General features: G+C 35.6%; 1 protein-coding gene across 2 annotated transcripts in view; it reads left to right on the top strand.

Annotated features, from left to right (window-relative positions):
* EDIL3 (EGF like repeats and discoidin domains 3) overlaps positions 1-20,085 on the top strand; it is a 416,894-nt gene that overhangs the window by 113,445 nt on the left and 283,364 nt on the right. For both annotated transcript variants that reach the window (XM_045497268.1, XM_045497260.1), the window contains exon 2: positions 10,788-10,916. In XM_045497268.1, coding sequence (XP_045353224.1) covers positions 10,788-10,916 — 129 coding nt within the window. The remainder of the gene's footprint in view (positions 1-10,787; positions 10,917-20,085) is intronic.

Here is a 20,085-nt window from a genome sequence, read left to right as displayed (position 1 = left end):
TCGACTGGTTTTCGTTGGAAGTTATTTTTATATGGTGGCTGAGCAGCTTTACATTAAGAAGAGGCAGAACTGACAATTTAAGATCTGGATAAGAAGGCAATGTGAAACTTCCGTAGTTAGACATGGCACTAAATGTGATCCTCTTTGTATCACTTGATTGTTTTTATAGTCGGTGTGAATTTGTGTTCTTGACAAGGATTGATGGGCTAAATGTTACCGTCATGATGTACTGTGTTATTTACATACAGCAACAAAATTCTATCTTTTAGTTTGTCCTTTGCTGTCAACTGAACAACAGAAATATCTGAAAGAACAATTCACAGGGTCTATAATTTTTGCATAATTAAAAATATTATCGTAGTGTATAAAATTCAGTAAGTTATCTTATGTGTTTTTCAAAAAATCAAAAGCAGCCAGGTGTCACTTGTTTTGTCCCGTTGGCCATCGCTATACCTATGTGACAAAACAACAAACCTGGATTGGTCCTCTACCTGTAGCGCACATCCAGGCATTGACCTAGAAGCAGATATCTCATTGGGTACTTATTGCCGCTATCAATTCTTGTTTTCAAACTCAACTGAGCCCTCAGTGTTTTCTGTCGATCTTTTTTCTGAGGCTCATCAGTCATGTTTTTTCACACTCCCTAACCTTCTGAGTATTCCTTCTCTACTGTATCTTTAACCTCTTCTTTATAGTAGCTGCTTCTCATTAGCACCAAAACACTGTTAGGTTTCTGACATTTTAAATACATTTCCAACCCCTGTCTTCCACCTGATTTTTATTTGGAAACTGTTGACTGTATGCCAGGTACTGATCTTTGGCACAGGGGAGAGAATTTGCTAAGTTGAAATGATTCTGACTTTAGAGAGCTTGCAATATAGAGTGTTTTCAAGTTTATATGGCTTCTAGACCAAGTTTCCAATACTCTTCTCAGAATTTTTGTTTATATCTCCATGATTTAAAAAATCCACTCCGTGTTAATTTACCTATCTCTAGTCCAAACCTTTCTCCCCAGGTTCAAAGTCCTAAAACCAAGTTCTCACTGAATATCTCCAACTGCATGTCTGTAGGCACTTAGGTCCACTCATTTCCAAAATGGAATCCATCATCCCCTTTGACCGCCATCCCCAAACTTGCTCCCTAGACCATGTTTTCCATCAGAATGAAAGGCAGAACTTTTTGTTGAATTTTGATATGTGGTTTAATTTTTAGTTCTCTTTCCTTTCAACCATCAGACCCATAAATTTGGTCCCTCAGTATATCTTTTGGGATCCATTTCTCTCCATTTCTGTGTTTGGTATTCTAATCCAAGCCAGCAATGTGTGTGTCAGAATAACATCTGCCACTTTCTAACTGATCTGCCACCCTTAAATTTTGCCTCCTTGTAATCCATTCTCCCTACTACTTGACATCCAAATCATGTCAGCCCTTCTGCTTACTACCCTTAAATGGCTGTCCTTTTTGCTAAGGAATGGCCAGACTTCTTATGAGTGTCTTCAAGACACTGGGTATCCTGGGCACTTTGTACTCTTCAGCCTTGCCTCTTGCCATTTCTGTTCACTCTTCTCTGTAGCCAAAGTGAGTTTCTTCCTGTTTCTTGAACCTATGCTCTGGCTCTGCTGCCTGGTTTCACATACTTGTCCCACCTCATTGCCTATCCGGTTTCCACTAGTTCTCTCGTCTTGAATTGGGAATCACTTGATTTGGGGAAGGCTTCCTAAATCACAGTTCTGAGTTTGGTGTTCCATCCCCCCAACATACTCCCTTGGCACACACAGTTTTCTTGTTCCTGGACCTAACATGCAGTAGTAACTACCTTCCAACTTATTTGTGTCTTTTCTTAAATGCTAGAGAACAAGTAATTGCCTGTCAGAGGTCCTGTAGTATGTGCAGCAGTTATCACTTTTAATGGAGCATAGATGGCCTTCAGTAAATATTGACTGAATGACTAAATGGATATTCTTCATAGGTAGAAATAATATAGTCAACAGGTAGAAATATAGTCAACAGTACTTGAGCATTCCATATAGTTGAATTTTCTGGTAATTTACAAAGTTTTAACAAATTATTTGGGAGGAATTCAATGTATGTTAGTGTTAAGTGGTGTCCATTCTAATTTCTCTAACATACTGTATACCTTTATTTTCCAGTTGTCATTTCTGGCTTCCTGCAAATGAATTTTTCATAACTCAGAGTATACTAACAAAGAAAGCTAGTCAAGTATTTTTCTTCATTTGCTTTTCTCTCAATTGAAAGCCGAAAAGTATGAACTTTCTTTCTTCCATCTTTCCTTCTTCCCCTTCTTTCTTTCCTTCCTCACTTTATATAACTTATTTTCCTTCTCTTTAATAAGTTGACATCTTTGGGTGAATTTAAATAAATGTGGAGGGCTGGGTCCCACCCTCCGTGATTCTGATTTAATTGGACTGGGCATCCGGAATTTGAAAAGCTCCCCTGTGATTATAATATACAGCAAATTTTGAGAACCACTGGATTAGATCATTTCTGATGTCCCTTTCAATTCTAAAAACTCTAGATTTTTTTATTTTAAGAGACTCTCCAGAGTGTTTTAAAATACAAAATATGCCCAAAGATTTTCTTTCAAAATGTAGAGCCTGAAATAGTTTTGTCTTTTCATGCAGTTAGCCTTGATTGAAGCTGTGTGTTAAAGGATGCAAAATTCTCATTGTCAATACTCAACAATTTTTGCTAATTTTCTTATAATTCTCTTCAGTACTCCCTTAGCATTTAAAACCTTACCTAAAAAGAAAAATGTCTCTAGAAATAGTGCGATAAACACTGGCTAACAGCTGAGAGATAATATGCTTTAAGTTAGCTTTAGTGTGGCTCTGAGTCTAAGAAGTTTCTTTGCTCAGTCATACTGGTGTCTTCCATAGCTGAGTATGGTCATTTGGGGACCCTGTAGACCCCAGGGTATAGCATTAGTGGTCTTTTATCGCAACTATGTCCAGTGATTTTCTAGTAAAATGGCAGATCCTATCAATGTAGATAAACTTATTCTTATTGGCATTCTTATTTCTTTCTCTCTTCCTCCTAATTGCAGTAATGGTCTGAAATATCAACTAGAATTTATTTAAAAAAATTTTTTTTCAACGTTTATTTATCTTTGGGACAGAGAGAGACAGAGCACGAACGGGGGAGGGGCAGAGAGAGAGGGAGACACAGAATCGGAAACAGGCTCCATGCTCCGAGCCATCAGCCCAGAGCCCGACGCGGGGCTCGAACTCACGGACCGCGAGATCGTGACCTGGCCGAAGTCGGACGCCCAACCGACTGCGCCACCCAGGCGCCCCAGAATTTATTTTTTAAAGCACATATGAAGCTAACAATCAGATCAAACCTTTTTAACCAGGTTTTTATGAAATTTAAACTGGCCACACTCATAAGCTTTAGTTTATGAATGAAGGTGTTAAAATAAAAATCTGTGCATCAAACTTATTAGAACACACAGCAATGAAATTTCAATATTCAACACAAATGGTCTCTCAGGAGACTCAGGAGGCCCCAAAGTAAATTGAGAGGCCTATGGTTGATTCAAAAGTGACATTTATTTTGTTGTGTACAATTTCGCCTGGCACTAAGTCATAAGGATACTAAAATTTTCTGTGAGGAATTTTACCAGGTTGAGTATGGAAATTCCTGTGAACTTTATCTCATTTTAACTAGAGTTATTGCTTACTTGTGTACTATGCTTGGCTCATTTTGCCAAGTACTCTGTTTACAGACTGGTTATAATTCTAATTTGTGCAGTTGAAGACAAAGCTTTTATTTTCTTTCAGTTTGTAAATCAAATGATAGGAGTATAGCTACCAAGTTCAGTGGGAGAGCAATAAACTGAAGATGAGGTTGTAATACACAGACCAGAATTGTCATAGTTGTGAAACATGGGTTTAACTGGTTACTGTGTTTTACTTTCTCACACATAAATATGTATGGTAATATTGTTCACATTTAGTGTGGGAAGATAGTGAAGAAATTAAATAATATTTTGTATTGGTGAAGTAACTTGTTTGAGTGATATGTTACCATTTTATTTTGTTTTTATTTTTACATCAGCGTACACATTTTTTTGCAGAAATGGAGAGAGGGCAGGGTGGCATCTAGCACTGCTAAAGGAATAGAGAAAATGGGGAGGCATGCGTTCCTCCAAATAAATGATTGCTATATTTACATTGCCATGTATATAGATGAATACATTAGTAGTACTATGTAGATATATTCATATGTAAAAAAGATCACTATGCAAATTCATAAGAAGGTTAGCATGTAAATACAATAATATATTTTCAGTAGATGTTTGATAAATATTAAGAATAAGCTTAGCAGAAATGCCCTTGGTTATCATGAAGACAGACAGTCAAATGTAGGGCTTTAAGTTATAAATTGGTTCCTACTAAAATTGTATTGCTGACAAAAAACTTTTAGTGACATTTTGTTACCGTGTCCCAAATGCATTAGCCTCCTTTCACTTTCTTGAGTTCATTACTCTCTTACCTTTCAGTAGGGTCAGACATACGCTACTCCCCTGCCTAAAAGACTCTTCCTTAGGTTTTAACATGACTGGCACATGTTCATGTTTCAGTTTTCAGCTCGAGTGACACCTCCTTCGAGAAGCCTTTCTTGATTGTTTATCTTAAGTAACCAGTTCTTTTTACTGCCCTTTCCACCAGCCTATTCTCCTCCTGTGTCTCCTCCTATGGTTTTTATTACAGTGACCAATACCTTGCTTTCTTATTTCTTAGTTTTTCATTATGCATTCCCTTCACTATAATATAAACTTTGAGAGTACTGGCACCTTATGTGTCTTCATCTAGGCTATATTCCCAGCCTCTACGGTGTTTCCTGGAATATCAATACATGATGAATGGATTGGTGATTCTCTGATCTGTGAACTGGAGAGGGGCACTAATATGTAAAGAAAACCAAATGCATAAATCATCTGAGAGATTAAACATGGATGAGAAAAATTAGCTCTTCGGTCCACCTGACTCCCTGAGTATGGCCAACATAGAATTTTCTCCTTTACTTGGCATTAGAAGTTGCATAGTTATGTACTGAGCTCACAGAAGAAAAAACAAACAAACAAACAAACAAACACAATCACCATCATAAAGGTATAGATAGATAATAGGCTTTTAGGTTTTTTGGGGGGGGGTTTGCATCATCTTCAGTGCTACATGATATAGATGCCTATACACTTTGCTATGTAGGCTAAACGATCATGGATTGCAAATTAATAATGAGCTGTAATAAGACAATCTGCAAATCACCTTGAACAGGTGACTGGCAACAGGTGGTGGGCCAGTGAGAAGAATGAGGTAGGCAGTGGACTCAGACAGGATGATCCCAGTCCAAGCAGAACCCTGGAGAGTGGGAGAAAGACCAGGCAAACAAGAAGTTAAATTTAGCCTGCAATGATTTCTTGCCCCTGGGAAAAATAATTGCTTCATTCTATTGCCAAAAGGCAAATCGGCATCAGCTTAATTTGCCTGAGTCTGCCATAAACTGCAGATGGAATCATAAAACATAGTTAGACTCAAATTAAACACATCTGTCCTAATCTAAAGCAGGTGAGGCCAGACAGCCAAGAAGCATCAAGGTATAACGCTGCACACAGATTACAATATGCAGAGGTATATTTTAGGAGCCTGCTGACAGTGGAATAAAGAACCATGAAATTGTGTATTGTCCTATTTTCCTATGGTGAGCCTGCCTTCTTGTACTGGTTGCCATCTTAGTTTTAAAAAAAACTCTACCAATTCATCCATTGAGAAATAAACAAACAGACAAAAAGTGCTGATTTGAAGGCCAGGGATCTCTTGCATTTTAATCAGGAATCTTACCTGAGCTGATGCTTTCTCAGGTTAATTGAAATGACAAGGAATCAGAAGTCCCTACAGTGCATTTTAATTGGACTTGAAATTTCAGCTTGAGGATTTGTTTCTACTTAAATGATCATGCTTCATCTGTACAAACCATTGAGATAATGGGTCAGTAGAGAAAACAACAGGCTCAGATATGATCAGATACTTGACTGAGGTGTCTATGTACCCGATCCTAACTAGGACTGTCCTGAGAGAGAAAGGGGAGTGTGGCACCCAGGGAAGTGTGCTGCTGCAGCATCCCTTCAAGAAAAGAAGCTGTCCAGCTGCCAGGAATGTAGTTAACCTCCAACAAATCTTCTGCAGCACTTCCAGGATCTCACTGGAGCTTTAGAGCCACCCTGTGCCTAGGCCACCTCCAGCCGGTGATTGGACATGGCAAGGGCACCAGTGCCTGGTCATTTATGCCCTTGGAGGATTCCTCTAAAGGGTAATCTTTGCTTCCTAGTGGGCTGGCTAAGACTTCATCAAGTTTGCGTTACAGACTGAGGCTCCCTTGCTTGATTCTTCTTCAATCCCTGCACACCCCCCTTCCCCATTTCTTTTCACAGGTGTCAGATCTGCATCACAGGATGAAGGCTTTTCCTGCCCATTTCTGCTTTCTCCTCATTTTTCTTTCACAGGCATTACTTCTTCATCTTTTTGCACTCTTAACTTTTTCTTAGCATTTACTTCATGGAGAACCCACCTGACACAGGGGTGTATTTAATAATTAGATGTGGGGAGGCAGATTTAAAACACAGTCTGTAATAATCCTAATCATGTGTGATGGGCTTCTGCTGTCTATCCTCTACTTTATCCAAGGCCAAAATTTTGTTTTCTGTTGACATTGTTCATCTAACACAGGTACCTGTGGGGACCTTTATTAATCTCAGACAGACCTTGACATATGAGACCCTAAGCGAATAAGCTGAATATTTGTACTGAAGTGGAAAGGGCCTAGCACTAATTTCCCTTTTTCTTTTAAAAATTTATTTATTTATTTTGAGGGAGGGAGGGGGAGAGAGAGAAAGAGAGAGGGAATATGCAAACTTCTCAAACACAATAATTTCTTTAAAACTAAATCCATTATATTTCCTTATGAAGGTGACCACTCAGTCATACAGATAAAAGCTCTAGAAATCAACCCAGATTCCTTGCTCTCTCTCAACCCTTACATCAGTTTGATCACATTGTTATCTTGATTCTACCTCAAGATACATTGTGATTCTACCTCAAGATACATTTTGGTCAAATTTATTACCTCTTTTCTACCTTTCAAAAACACACTGAGTAAATATCAATAAGGGGGAAAAATATAAGATGAACTTTCACAAGTGTAATTTATTAGAATTAAGTAGACATCAGCGAAAAAGAACAAAATGTACAAGGACAAGAGAGAATAAACAGGTCAGCTAAACAACAGCTGGTGTCTACAAGATCTAGTGAGAGATGAACAGATCATCCTGTCTGATTTTGATTACAGAAGCGTCATATGGCTGGCAGACGCACCTGGTCAAATGGTAGAAAACCGGTTAGATTAAGTTATTATCACCTAGAAGGGGTATCAAAAGTGCCAAGAAAATTTTCTTAGGACACCAAGACTTCCCATCATGATGGGATAATCAAAGGGACCGGACATTCCAGCCTCATGTGTCACTCAGTTTATCTGGGCTGTTAAGCTCACATCAGTTAATAAATTTTGCAGGAACTTGGTTGTAGGAGTGAGAGCGATAATGAAAGGTACTTGATTTTAGAAAAGTGTATCAGTGTAGTCTGTATGCTTGAGAACCTCTGGGATGTCACTCATGCCTTGCCTTTCTACAGTAGACATTGCTTCTGTGAGTACAAATGAATCTATATACATCTACAATGTGCCTTGATCTGTTGACATTGCTGCAACAACAGATCCTGGTCTAGGGAATATAGAATTCCCCTTTTTGTAGTACTGACAATACACAGGATTATGACTGACGTCTCATCCAAAAAAATGTTTGGGTGTTACTACTCAACTTCATGGAATGTACAGGGTTAGCTGATGGCAGTGTTGTTAGTCTGACTGTACAAAGCTGTGTTGCTTTGCTCATGTCTAGGGCAGAGAGCGATGATCTCGCTTTTAAACTGGTGATTGCCTTTTTATAGAAAATCTCAGCAATAATGCCTTTGTTTCTAGATTAATTATCTGGGGGGAGGAATAGTAGTGATTTGGGGGGACTTTAATTTCCTGTTTTATTACCTAGTATTTATTAACTAATTGGAATTAAATCATGCTTCCATTGCTTTCCCTGTTCATAGCTATCTCTGAAGAGGGTTGAGAAAATCAGTTTTTGCTAGGACTACTTCAAGAGTTTAACGCTTAGTTCTTTTGCCCTAAACTGTGACTCTTCCATTTGATCCAATACAATGCTGTTTGAGTCATTATTCCAAAACACAAATGTGATCATATATTTTCCCATGTACAAAGTCCTTTTCTGATTTTCCAGTGCTTAGAGAGAATCTTCAAATGTTTTGTCACAGCACATAAGGCCTTTAGTTACACGACCATGCTACTTTCTGAGCTCCATTTTATCTCTCATATACATCTATGCTCTAATTATTGTGGCCTGCTTGAAATTCCTGGAATAAGCCATGATCTTTTTCCTTTGTATATGCTATTCTCTTTGCCTAGAATGTTGAGCAGGTACCTCCTCCTGTGTTGTTTCACCTTGCAGCACTGAATCTTTTTAGAAGTTTCTGTTGATCCTACACTTTGGATTGTGTAGACTAATTACAGCTCTTACTATGTATGGTAGTTGTTCTTGCTTTTTTATCTCCCATACTAGGCTCTATACTTCTTAATGGTAGAGACTATCTTTATTTAATTCTGTATGCTTCTGTATGTTCAGCACTGACCTTGGTGCCTGCATAGAATAGGTAGTCAAGCAATGGGGAGGGGGGTGAGGGATAAAGGGACAAATGGAAGGATGAATGGAGGAATGGCGGAATGGCTAGCTAGTTATATAAAGACATAGGAAGTTTATTGAAATATCTCAGTAATCAGCCCCCCAATCAAATTCACTCTGTAAAATGCTGCCAGGATAGTCATCTTAAAATATAGATATGACCATGTCAAAACTTTAAATGCTAAAAGCATTCATTGGCTCTTCACCTTATAAGTTACCATGTTAACTTTTTAATCTTTACTAATCTGACATATTTATACTTTCTCAGCCATTCCTAACCAAGTAATCCATTGTCTAGCCATGCTAAATTCTATGTATTTCCAACACATATTTATTCTTTTATTTATTCACTTATTTCTTGACTCTCTCGTTTCTTATGGCCATCCCAGTGCTAGTATTTTTATCTATCATCTTAATATAGCTAATGACTTGCTTTATAAATGTGACCAAAATCTTACCCTCCATTTTTATTTTTCTAAAGTCTTAGAGTGGTTAATCTAGGAAATATAGGAAATAATTCTTGGGAAGGCTCCTATAAGGGAATAAAGTTCCCAAGAAACAGAAAGTGGTAGGAAGTTGGGACACAGATGCTTTTGTAAACTTTGAAAAACCTTCCTCTCTTGATCAGGCGATGGTACTTTCCCCTTTCAAACTCCCTTTAAAACTCTATGGGTTTCTCTGAATCTGATTTACATACTGTCTGTATAATAAAATCACACTCATGACTTTGAAGCCTGCTTTTCACTCTAGACTTAATCAGTGGTACACTGGGCGTGTCAGGCTGTTCAGAGATAATACCCTTAAGACTTCTGGAAGCCCTTTTATTTAGCTGAGAGAGTCTTCAGGCTGTACCTGAATTATTTGAAATATTTTCACAAGGGCCTTCTAGCCATATCCTTAATTTGATATTTATGTTGAGGTCATGTCTTTCTGACAGAGCTCCAGGTTTGATCTTTCACTGGTTGGGAGGCTGGCATTGAGATAGTTTTGGTTGTTATTGGTTGGTTGGTTGGTCAGTTAATTATCACAAATCCTCCTCTCTATATTCCTTTTCTTTACTTTCACACTTATCATTTCTTTATTTAGCATGTCTCTTCTTGTAGTACTGTATCAATGCAGCTATTAAAAACCAACTGACACTTTAATATTCTGCCTGAAAATCTCATTATTCATAGGTAAAAAGTCATTAGGTATATTTCTGTCACTAAAGTTTTTCTCAGGTAACAACCTTACCAACTGATTTTCTCTACATAACATGGATAGCCTCACGTTTTGTCTAGGCTCCTCTAGTCATTTTCTTGATGCCTTTCCACCCAGTACCAAAGCCAATGCCATATATTATAGGTTCTGGTTACGGCACAACTTACTTCTCTGTGCCAGTTTCTTTCTTACTGTTACATGTTTCTCTCACCTCAGGCAAACTAGCCTGAATTTATTCTCATGGTCCTGACAGGGTTTGAAGAAGTAGAAAGATTCAAGTGCTTTTTCAAACCTTGGCTGGCTTCAAGTCTCCTAACATCCTATTGGCCAAAGCAAGTCGCCTGGACAAGCCCAGAAATAAACCTCACCCCTTTGGAGAGAGAAATTGCAAAGTTACAGAGTTAAGTGTATGAATTTAAAAAGTTTTTTTTATTGGAGTAATTAATAAATCTTTCTACTAGACATATTTCAATTAATCTTTAACAAATCAGACAATATTTTATTGACATGTCATGGAGGAACCCCAAAATGAGTTAATAGCTTTTCGTATGCTATTTGGTATGCAGTGTTTGAATAGAAAATTTCATTTTATGTCACATCCCATGTCTTTGAAAAGTACAAGGTTTCAAATGGGTCTTGCATACCTTATCTGTAAATCTCAACAGTGTGGTGACTCTACTAAAGGAAAATGGAGTATGAAATAGTACATCTCAGTGCCTAAGACTGCAAGTGAAAAGTCATTCTCTGTTTCTTTATTTCTCAGGTGATATCTGTGATCCCAATCCATGTGAAAATGGCGGTGTTTGTTTGCCAGGATTGTCTGACAATTCCTTTTCCTGTGAATGTCCAGATGGCTTCACAGATCCCAACTGTTCTAGTGTTGTGGAGGTTGGTAAGTGCAAGATTTAAGCATTTCAGTAGTTACCCCCTTTGTTTGCATGAGTGACTGCCAAATTTGGTGTGGTGTAGTATGGGTATTCTATACAAGATTGCTATACGCTGCTGATCTGTTTATTCCTCTATAGTACTCTCAATTTTATAATTTATGTTTTATAATTAAATTATATTTTTATTAATGGTGTTCACAAATCATTTAAAAATACGTTTTCATGCTTAACACTATATTTCAAAGTCACTACAAGTACTAATTGAATATAATACATTTCTTATCTCTTTAATATTGATATACATTTAAAAGTTTATTCTCACTGAAAAATAATTCCTCAGTCAATTTATTTAAATTAGTCTCTCTAAATAAAATAGAACTTATTTTAGTGACTGATAATATTTGTCAGTATTTTGTAGCTCTTCTAATCATTACTTTTCCAAGACTGAATAAATGAGAGATTATATTTCAGCTGCATTGTTCCTTAGAGTCTTCTCTAAAACTTTGCTTTGCAAGTATTCATTAGTCATTGATCATATTTCAAATTTGTTTTCATCTGTGAAGTACTTCATTGGCATATATACTTACGGATTCAGGATCACTTCCATAATTGCCAAATTGTTCCCATTAAGGAAATGGCTGTACTTTAAATAATTTAGCCCTGTGTAAATTTGTGTAGAGATTTTCTCTCTGATTAAAGGCGATATCATGATTAAGGTTGAAAATTTTCTATATTTTTTCACATCAGTACCAAGAAAAATAAAAAGTAGACCGTATCTTGTTTAACATAAGAAAACTAAATGTGTTTTGGGTTAAATTTCTGTCAACCTGCATAAACCTTGGAAAATTCAGAGGTTTTGCTGGCCTTTGAAAAATAATTTTGAAGAAGAGAAGTAATAGTGTTTGTAGTAAGGGACCAGTTTGAGTTACTTATCATTGTGTCTGATACACCTAACCTAGTACCTTTATGCATAGTAAAATCACAATAACTATTGATTGAATGAAAGATTCATTAAATGAAACTGTCAGCTTGCCATTTTGACTACTAGTTACTGGATTTTAGTATGCTTTATTTGTTAAATGTGTTTTTCTTGTCTTTTATATGTATTAATATCACTGTGTGGTATATAAAAATATTAATTATATTATTTTAAAAAGGTACTTTGTTCATTTAATTCATTTCAAATTTAGTTCTCTTCTAAGGCTTTTATTAACTCATTGCTATTTCAGGGGTTTGATACAGTGCCACAGAAATAAAACTATACTAACCACTTTGACCCCGTCTCCAAATATGTATGGTGAGTTTCAGGGTTTAATATGAGATCCATATCCTCAGGAAAGTCTATATCTCTGAAGAAAATTATAGTCATAAATATTCCCAACAGGAATAAATGAATAAAATAAAACTTTAGTGTTGTATTTTAAGCTCACTAACCTGAAAATGACGGTGCCTTACATCTGTAGTGTGTGATGTTTTTGTTGCTATTTCTTTTCAAAAAAATTTTTTTTAAGGTTTATTTATTTTCTGAGAGACAGAGAGAGACACAGCATGAGCAGGAAAGGGGCAGAGAGAGGGAGACACAGAATCCGGAGCAGGCTCCAGGCTCCAAGCTGTCAGCACAGGGCCTGAGGGGGGCTCCAACTCACAAACTGTGAGATCCTGACCTGAGCCGATGTCGGAAGCTCAACCAACTGAGCCACCAGGCGCCCCTTGTTGCTATTTCTAAGAACGAAATCTGGAATTAAAGAGGCAAATGTCTTAAAATAATTTAAAAATCAGTATCTTCATAGATTTCTTAAGTAAATTCTTTAATTCGTTGGTCCATATTTTAAAATTAATTCGGTTTTTATCATTTTATCAGAAGAATGAGACTATGGGCAATAGCACTTTAAAAACTAGATACACTGTCATATACCATGTAGTTCAGTGAGCCTGTGGAGAATAAAATGATTATAGAATTAAATTTTGCTCAGATTCATTACTTTCTATTATTAAAATATTTGTGATATTCAGAAATATGGTAGTTATGGTATATTATCTAAGCTCTAGATTTTATTATGTTTTAAGCAACCTCATTCTTCCATGGTATGTATTTAGGAACTATTGTAAGAAATATATTTTTTTATTTTATATTTGATTTGTCATTTAGCAAAGCATATTAATTACACCAATTCTAATTTAATGTCTAACATTGAAATAATAGAAAACAAGTGCCCTAAAAGTTTAAAAGTGTCCATAGTTTCTTAGATACAACTTTGTTATATTCTGAAATAATTTTTTAAAATGTGAGAAAATAAGGGAAAATCAAACAGTTGTCAGGTAAGATGCCTCTTTACAACAGACATGTATTTCCTCACATGCCTTTCTATTACCTCTTTCTCAGCTCCATGTTTTCTTGCATATAATAAGGGGAAACTGAATATGTATTAAGTAAAAACATGTATTAGTCATGCTTTTAATATCTATCCTACTTTAGGGTTTTTTTTTTATATTTTTAAAACTACTTACTGGGACAAAACGTATGAAACATTAGATCATTAAAGACCATCCTGCATTTTTAGTTTGAAAAAATTGGTTATTTTGGTGGGACATTTCTGTTGTTGTTTCTATAGCTTTAGACAGTATCAGTGCAGAAAGCATAGAGTATACTAGAATTTTATACAACCCACTCCCTCCCTACACACAAGAATGTTGTAGATATTTTGATGTAATATATTAAAAGACAGAGATTTGAGGTGTCATCAGCTTACATATTAGTCCCCTAAAGATGGAGATGTGTCCAAGCTTTCTTCTAAACTTAAGCCATATACATTTTGTGATTATATGAAGTTTTAAATCTCTTTATTATTAATTTCCGAAGGAAAGAAAATCTTTTCTGTATTGGTTTTGTTTTGATCCCAATTGTAAAAATTATTTTTACTCTGTATATTCTACAATCAAACAGATACTGTCTTCATTGTAGTACATCTGGAAAGGAGAATTTCAAATATTCACTATTCTTAGAGATAAAAATCACTACTTGATATTACCTCAAACCTCATTATTTTGTAGCAACTTTATTTTAAGTTCTTGATGCTACTTATTTTCAAAAAGATTCTTATCCGATTTTGTACTTTTATTCTTCTTTCCCAAACCATTTAGAGTCAGATAAGCACAAAATACGGCATTTGCCATCAATCCTCATATCGCTTACATTCCTATATTATGTGTGGAGGCTTCGAGAAACTGACTCACTCAGGTTTGTGAACTTCACTCACTAGACAACATTGCTTTTATTAGATTTAATTCTTAGTCTGTCTATACACTCCAGTATCCATCTTTTACCTCTATCTGTCTCTCTTTCCCTATCTCTCTCCTTGTTTCTCTTTCCCACACACATCTCCCTATACAGACATACCTCCACAATTCAATCTTCTCAGCCTCTTAGAGTTATTACAACTCATGTCTGAGAGCTGCAAAAGGCAATAGGAAAACATCTCCCTGATCAAAGGAAAGAAAAAACAAAACAAAACAAAAAAATCAAACAAAAACAAAAACACAAAACTCCTTCACATCCTCAGATGTGAAGACATCAGCCAGGTTAGCCAATGTTTGCACAGATGTGAGCTAGATGGTGTCTTTTTCCCCAGGGAACTTGTAGATAGACCACCATGTGGTTAAGCCCCAAATTACTTCTCAATGACCTGCTCACATTCCTGGATGGCACTGTGTAATTTGGAGGCAAATGTTGACAAGTTTATTTCATGCAGAAATTTCTATTACCAGTGAATATTTTAGATTTCATATGTGAAATTTTGGGAAATTATTACATTGTCCAAGTTCTATGGCATAATTCTCTTCTATACACCATCAAATTAACCCAGTAAAATAATAACAAGTATAAGCATTTACAACTCAAATATGTAGTATATTACTGCAACCAAAGAGAACAAAATAAGCGATTGACTTAAAAAAAATCTTAGTTTTCATATATTCTTAAATACCTATTGAGTACTTGGTAAGTAATAGTTACATATCTGATGGAATGCAATAGTAAAAAAATTTACGGAAATTGCCATCTAGCCAGGAAAGCACTTAAATAAATAAATAGATGAATATGATGGGTATTGTGATAGCAGAAGTATGTGGAGTCATAAGAATTTAAAGCAGGTGTCTTATCATAAGCTAGATGTCAGGGAATGCATGCCTACTCAAAAAAATAAAATCTTGACATGATTATAAAGATTAATTCCAATCTAGCAAGCAGAAAGCCAAAAGTATTCAAACATTGGAAATAATTTTTAGAAAAGATCAGAGGTAAGAAAAGTTATGATTCCATGAGCTGCAAGAAATTCAGTGTGGCTAGAGCTTAAAAGGAAGACACATTGTAGCCCAATAAATTTGGAGACGTGGCAGATTCTGCATGTTTTAAGGAATTGGGACTTTATACTGAGACATACAGAGGATTTGTACTTTTAGAATTGGAGGAATTTGCTAGCTACTAGCTAAGAAATCAGGCATAGCTTTATAAGTTATAATTATACAGATAGTTATTGACAGTCAGGGACTATATGAGTCAGCCACATGGAGACTAATTTTTCTTTAAAAGACCAAAGGTTGGAAACTGATGGAAGTTCATCAATATTTGAGCAGTAGGTAGCAAAAGTTAAATCTATAAAGGACTCTGAGAAGGAGTGGTCAAAAAGACAAAAGAGAAACCAGAAAAATGTTGCACCCCCAAAATGAGAGGCAAATCGTGTGTCAAGGAATGTATTATCAGCAGTGTCAAATACAATGGAGAAGTTGACCAAGATAAATGTTTATGTTGACTATCTGTCACTGAGAGATCATAGTGCCAGGATCAGTTTTGCTGGAGTTGTGGAGAAAGAGCTGGATTGTGGCACATGGAAGAATTAGAGATAAGATTTTTAAAAAGTGGCTGAGAAAACAAGGAAGCTTTCTCAACTTGATAAAATAATAATAGTAAAAAAGATATATCTATTAAAAGCCTACAGATAAAATATTTAATGGTAAGAACCTTGAAGATTTTCCTCTTAGATTAGAAACAAGACAAGGATGCTCCCTCTCACTATTCTTTTCAACATTATATTGGAAGTCCTAGTCAATACAATAAGACAAGGAAATGAAATAAAAGGCATACATACTGGGAAGAAAGTAATAAAACTGTCTTTTCATGGATGATATGATCATCTATGCAAAAAGAAATCCTAAAGAATAAACAAAAAAATCCTGGAAGTAATAAGCAATTATAGCAAAATTATAGAATGCAAGGTTAATATACAAAAGCCAATCATTTTTCTGTAAACCAGTAATGAACAAGTGGAATTTGAAATTAAAAACACAATAGCCAGAGCACAGAGGATTTTAGGGCAGTGAAAACACTCTGCATAATATTATAATGATGGATACATGCTATTATACATTTGCCGAAATGCATATAATGTATATTACCCAGAGTGAACTCTTCTGCAAATTATGGACTTTGGATAATTATGATTTAAATGTAAATGTGGGTTTATCAATTTTAAGAATGTACCACTCTGGTAAGGAATGTTGATATTGCAGAGCTTATGCATGTGTGGAATCAGGGATTATATGGGAAAACACTATACCTTTCTCTATTTTTCTGTGAACTTAAAACTGTTCTCAGAAATAAGGTCTTTAAAGAATGGCTGTAACATTTATCAGTTTATTCATTTATTTGTTTATTCATTCATCAAATATTTATTGAATATATACTATATGCCAGACCCTGTTCTTGGCACTAAGGATATAACCACTAAAAATAGGCTTTGCCCTTATAGATCTTCTAGTCAAATGGGGAATTAGGCAGTAAACCATCATACTTACCATGGGAAGTTCTACAAAGAAAAATAAAGACAACTGTGAAGTAGAATAAGAAGAGGTATATTTTTAGGAAAGATGATTAGGAAAGACTTAGAAGTTTGTGTTTGAACAGAGAGTCGAACTGAGACAGATTCACTGTGTATGGATGGAGAGAGAGGACAGTAATGTGAAAGGGGAGTTTGGACTAAGGGAGGTTTTTACTTTAAGATGGGATTGCAGTATCATTATGATTCAGAAATATGACATAAAACTAAGCTTGTGTTTTACTAAGAATAAACTGTGTTAGATGACTCATATAGATATTTCAGTATTATTTGGCATACATTTAGCTATCAGTCTGAAAACAAAAGACATAAACATTGGAATTTGGTAGCAACTTAAAATCCATCATCACTTTTAGAAAAAAATTCCAAGTACCTGTGTTATGAGAGTAGTGCAGTATGGGATAACAAAGGCAGCATATCATTTCACTTATAGCTCTTCCTCTTTATCCTCTCTGTAGTTACATTGGCTTCTGACCAGGTTTTCTCATTTAGAAAAATTAATAAACATGAAGGTGCTTTATTCATCCTGTTCTGTCTTCTCCCGTCCTCTTCTATCATATTCCATCCAAACTCATTTCCTTTGGGAATTGGTATTCCTTTTCCAACGTGGATTCAGGTTCTTTTAAATTTGTGGCCCTCAGATCTCAACACTGCTGGTCTGTCCTGCTTCCATTTCATTATAAGAAACCAGTTACATTTACCCAGGATAAATAAAGTCTCATAATTTTTTTAACAAAGCCCAACAATTTTCACTGTACATCTTGCCCCCATGAATAGGTAAATTCATGTTTACCTTTAAGAAGGTGATCACTGTTGGGGCGCTTGAGTGACTCAAGAGGATAAGTGTCCAACTTCAGCTCAGGTCAATATCTCATGGTTCATGGGTTTGAGCTCTGCATCAGGCTCTCTGCTGACAGCTCAGAGCCTGGAGCCTGCTTTGGATTCTGTGTCTCCCTCTCTCTCTGCCCCTCCCCTGCTCTCTCTCTCTCTGTCTCTCAAAAATAAATAAATATTGAAAAATTTTAAAACAGAAGGTGATCACTGTCAGAATATCAAGTAGTGTAATAGAGACAGACACTGTCTAAAAGACTTCTTTTTAGTGATCATGAAATATCAGAATGTTAACAAGCTTTAAGTAGATCTCTTGGGTACAGCAAGGCTATTTTTAGATTTCTAAACTTTGGTTGCAAAATGAGAGATTTGATGAATTTCAGTTAAATTATTTATATATTAGGTAAAATTATGAGTAGTTGTCAGGTTTTTTTTCCCCTTAAGATTACTTCTTGGAATAAGGAAGGATAGCTCATGATTGAATCCATATTTCTAGAAATTATCATAATGGGAGCTATTCTGCATAGACTAAAATAGTTTCTCAAAAGCTGCTAGCCATGGATGATTGCTAAGAAATTTCCCAGTCAACTAGACTCAGGGGATTCATTTTCAGAGTTATATCTATATACTTTTCTGATAATAAGAAAGATTAAATATGTGTCATATAAACAAATAGAATTGTACAGTTAAGATGGTAGATTTAAGGGTAAATCTTTGCCATATTCTGTATATATTACAGAAAATTAACTTTGTTTTATATATGTAAATATTTCTATAACATAGCTTATAAACAGTTAGGTTCTTGATCTTAAAATGTTTCTACTTTATTGTTAATTACAATGATTAGAATTTGTTAACTTGCAATTTCAAGCCCTGACAATCATATATTAACTCAGAAAAGAAATCCAGAACATCAAAGAACCTTAGAAAATATCAAGTACAGAAATCCCCTCTCACCTAGAAGAAAGATAAGAGCCAATTTGTGATAAAGCTTTATTTGTAAGAAAAAAATGTAATACATTAAAAGAAATATTGATGTATACCATTCTAACTATTCTTTTTTTTTCTTTCTGAGAGTATACCTTTTCTATTGCTTAGGTATAAATACTTTTATGAATGAAGTGATAGTGGATGTGTATCATTATGCTTTTTCTGCTTAACAAATCATACAAATTTAGTGGGTTTAAACTATCATTTGTCTCTCAATTCTGAGAGCCAAGTACGTTTCTGCTTGACTGGTGCTGGGTAGTGGAAATTGGCTCAGCTGGGATAGCTTGTCTCTGCTAGATCAGGCTTCTTTATGTGGTGGAGGGAAGGTCTGAAGAGCAGAAGAAAAATCAAGCCCAGATTATAAGCTCTTTTCAAATCTCAGTTTGTGTCACTTTAGCTAATAACAGTTTTGATGGGTAGACCTGCCACTTTGTATTGAAAAAGTGAGGTTGCAAGAAGAATTTTGTGGCTGGTTTTGTAGTCTACCACAGAATGTTAGTTAGTTAATTTTCTTTTCCTTTTTAAATATTAAAAAAAAATTTCGTTTTCATTGGCAATGCAAAAATGTGATGAACATGTTGACATCTTAGTAGACACTTATTTTTATGTTACTAGCTATGAAGGTAATCTGTTTCTTTATACAGGAGGAAAAAGTAAAAGCTCTCTTCAAAAGGGGAAAATTGGTTATGTTCTGTTCATGTTAGGAAGTCTATTGAAAAATTAGAAATGTGAAAATGGAAAGTGACATCAAGTTGTTCTTTTATTCTGATTCCGAATGGAATGGCATGAGTTGTGGCATTGCCAAAATGTATAATTCTACACGTTCATGAAACTGATAAATTGCTATTATTTATTTGTTTTTGAGAGACAGAGCTTGCATGCATGCATGTGCAAGTGGGGGAAGGGCAGAAAGCGAGAGAGAGAATCCCAAGCAGGCTCCACAAAGAGCCCCTTGTGGGACTCAAACTCACTAGTGGTGAGATCATAGTCTGAGTTGAAGCCAGGAGTGGGAGGGTTAACCAAGAGTCAGACACTTAACCTACTGAGCCACCCAGGAGCCCCTGAAAATTGCTATTTTAAAGTGATAGGCTAAGTGGCAAATTTGGCATTAACCTCTTGAAAAGTTTTCTCTTCCGGCCTGACTACTGTCATGGAAAAAAGGTTTATAGGAGACTCATAGATGACATAAAATAGTTAAAATGTGCCCAGCCCAATAATCTCTAAGATCTTTCATATAGTTACTTCGTTTTCTCTTGTTCATTAATTTTTAACCTGAATCCTCTTGATTCTAACAATTATATCTATTGTTTGTTTCTTTTTAATTGAATTAATTACATATCTGTTTTTGGTTTAAAAATAACATTAAAAATATGATTTTAGGCAGTCATGACAGGGTGTTGATATTTTATCATGTCAGGGAAGTTGACATGTTGCTGGAGAATGAGCAAAATTATTCTTCCTA

The sequence above is a fragment of the Leopardus geoffroyi genome, chromosome A1 (genome assembly GCF_018350155.1).
Source record: "Leopardus geoffroyi isolate Oge1 chromosome A1, O.geoffroyi_Oge1_pat1.0, whole genome shotgun sequence".
Taxonomy (NCBI): domain Eukaryota; kingdom Metazoa; phylum Chordata; class Mammalia; order Carnivora; family Felidae; genus Leopardus; species Leopardus geoffroyi.
Note: the sequence above shows the minus strand (reverse complement) of the source record. Positions and strands in the feature narration are given on the sequence as shown.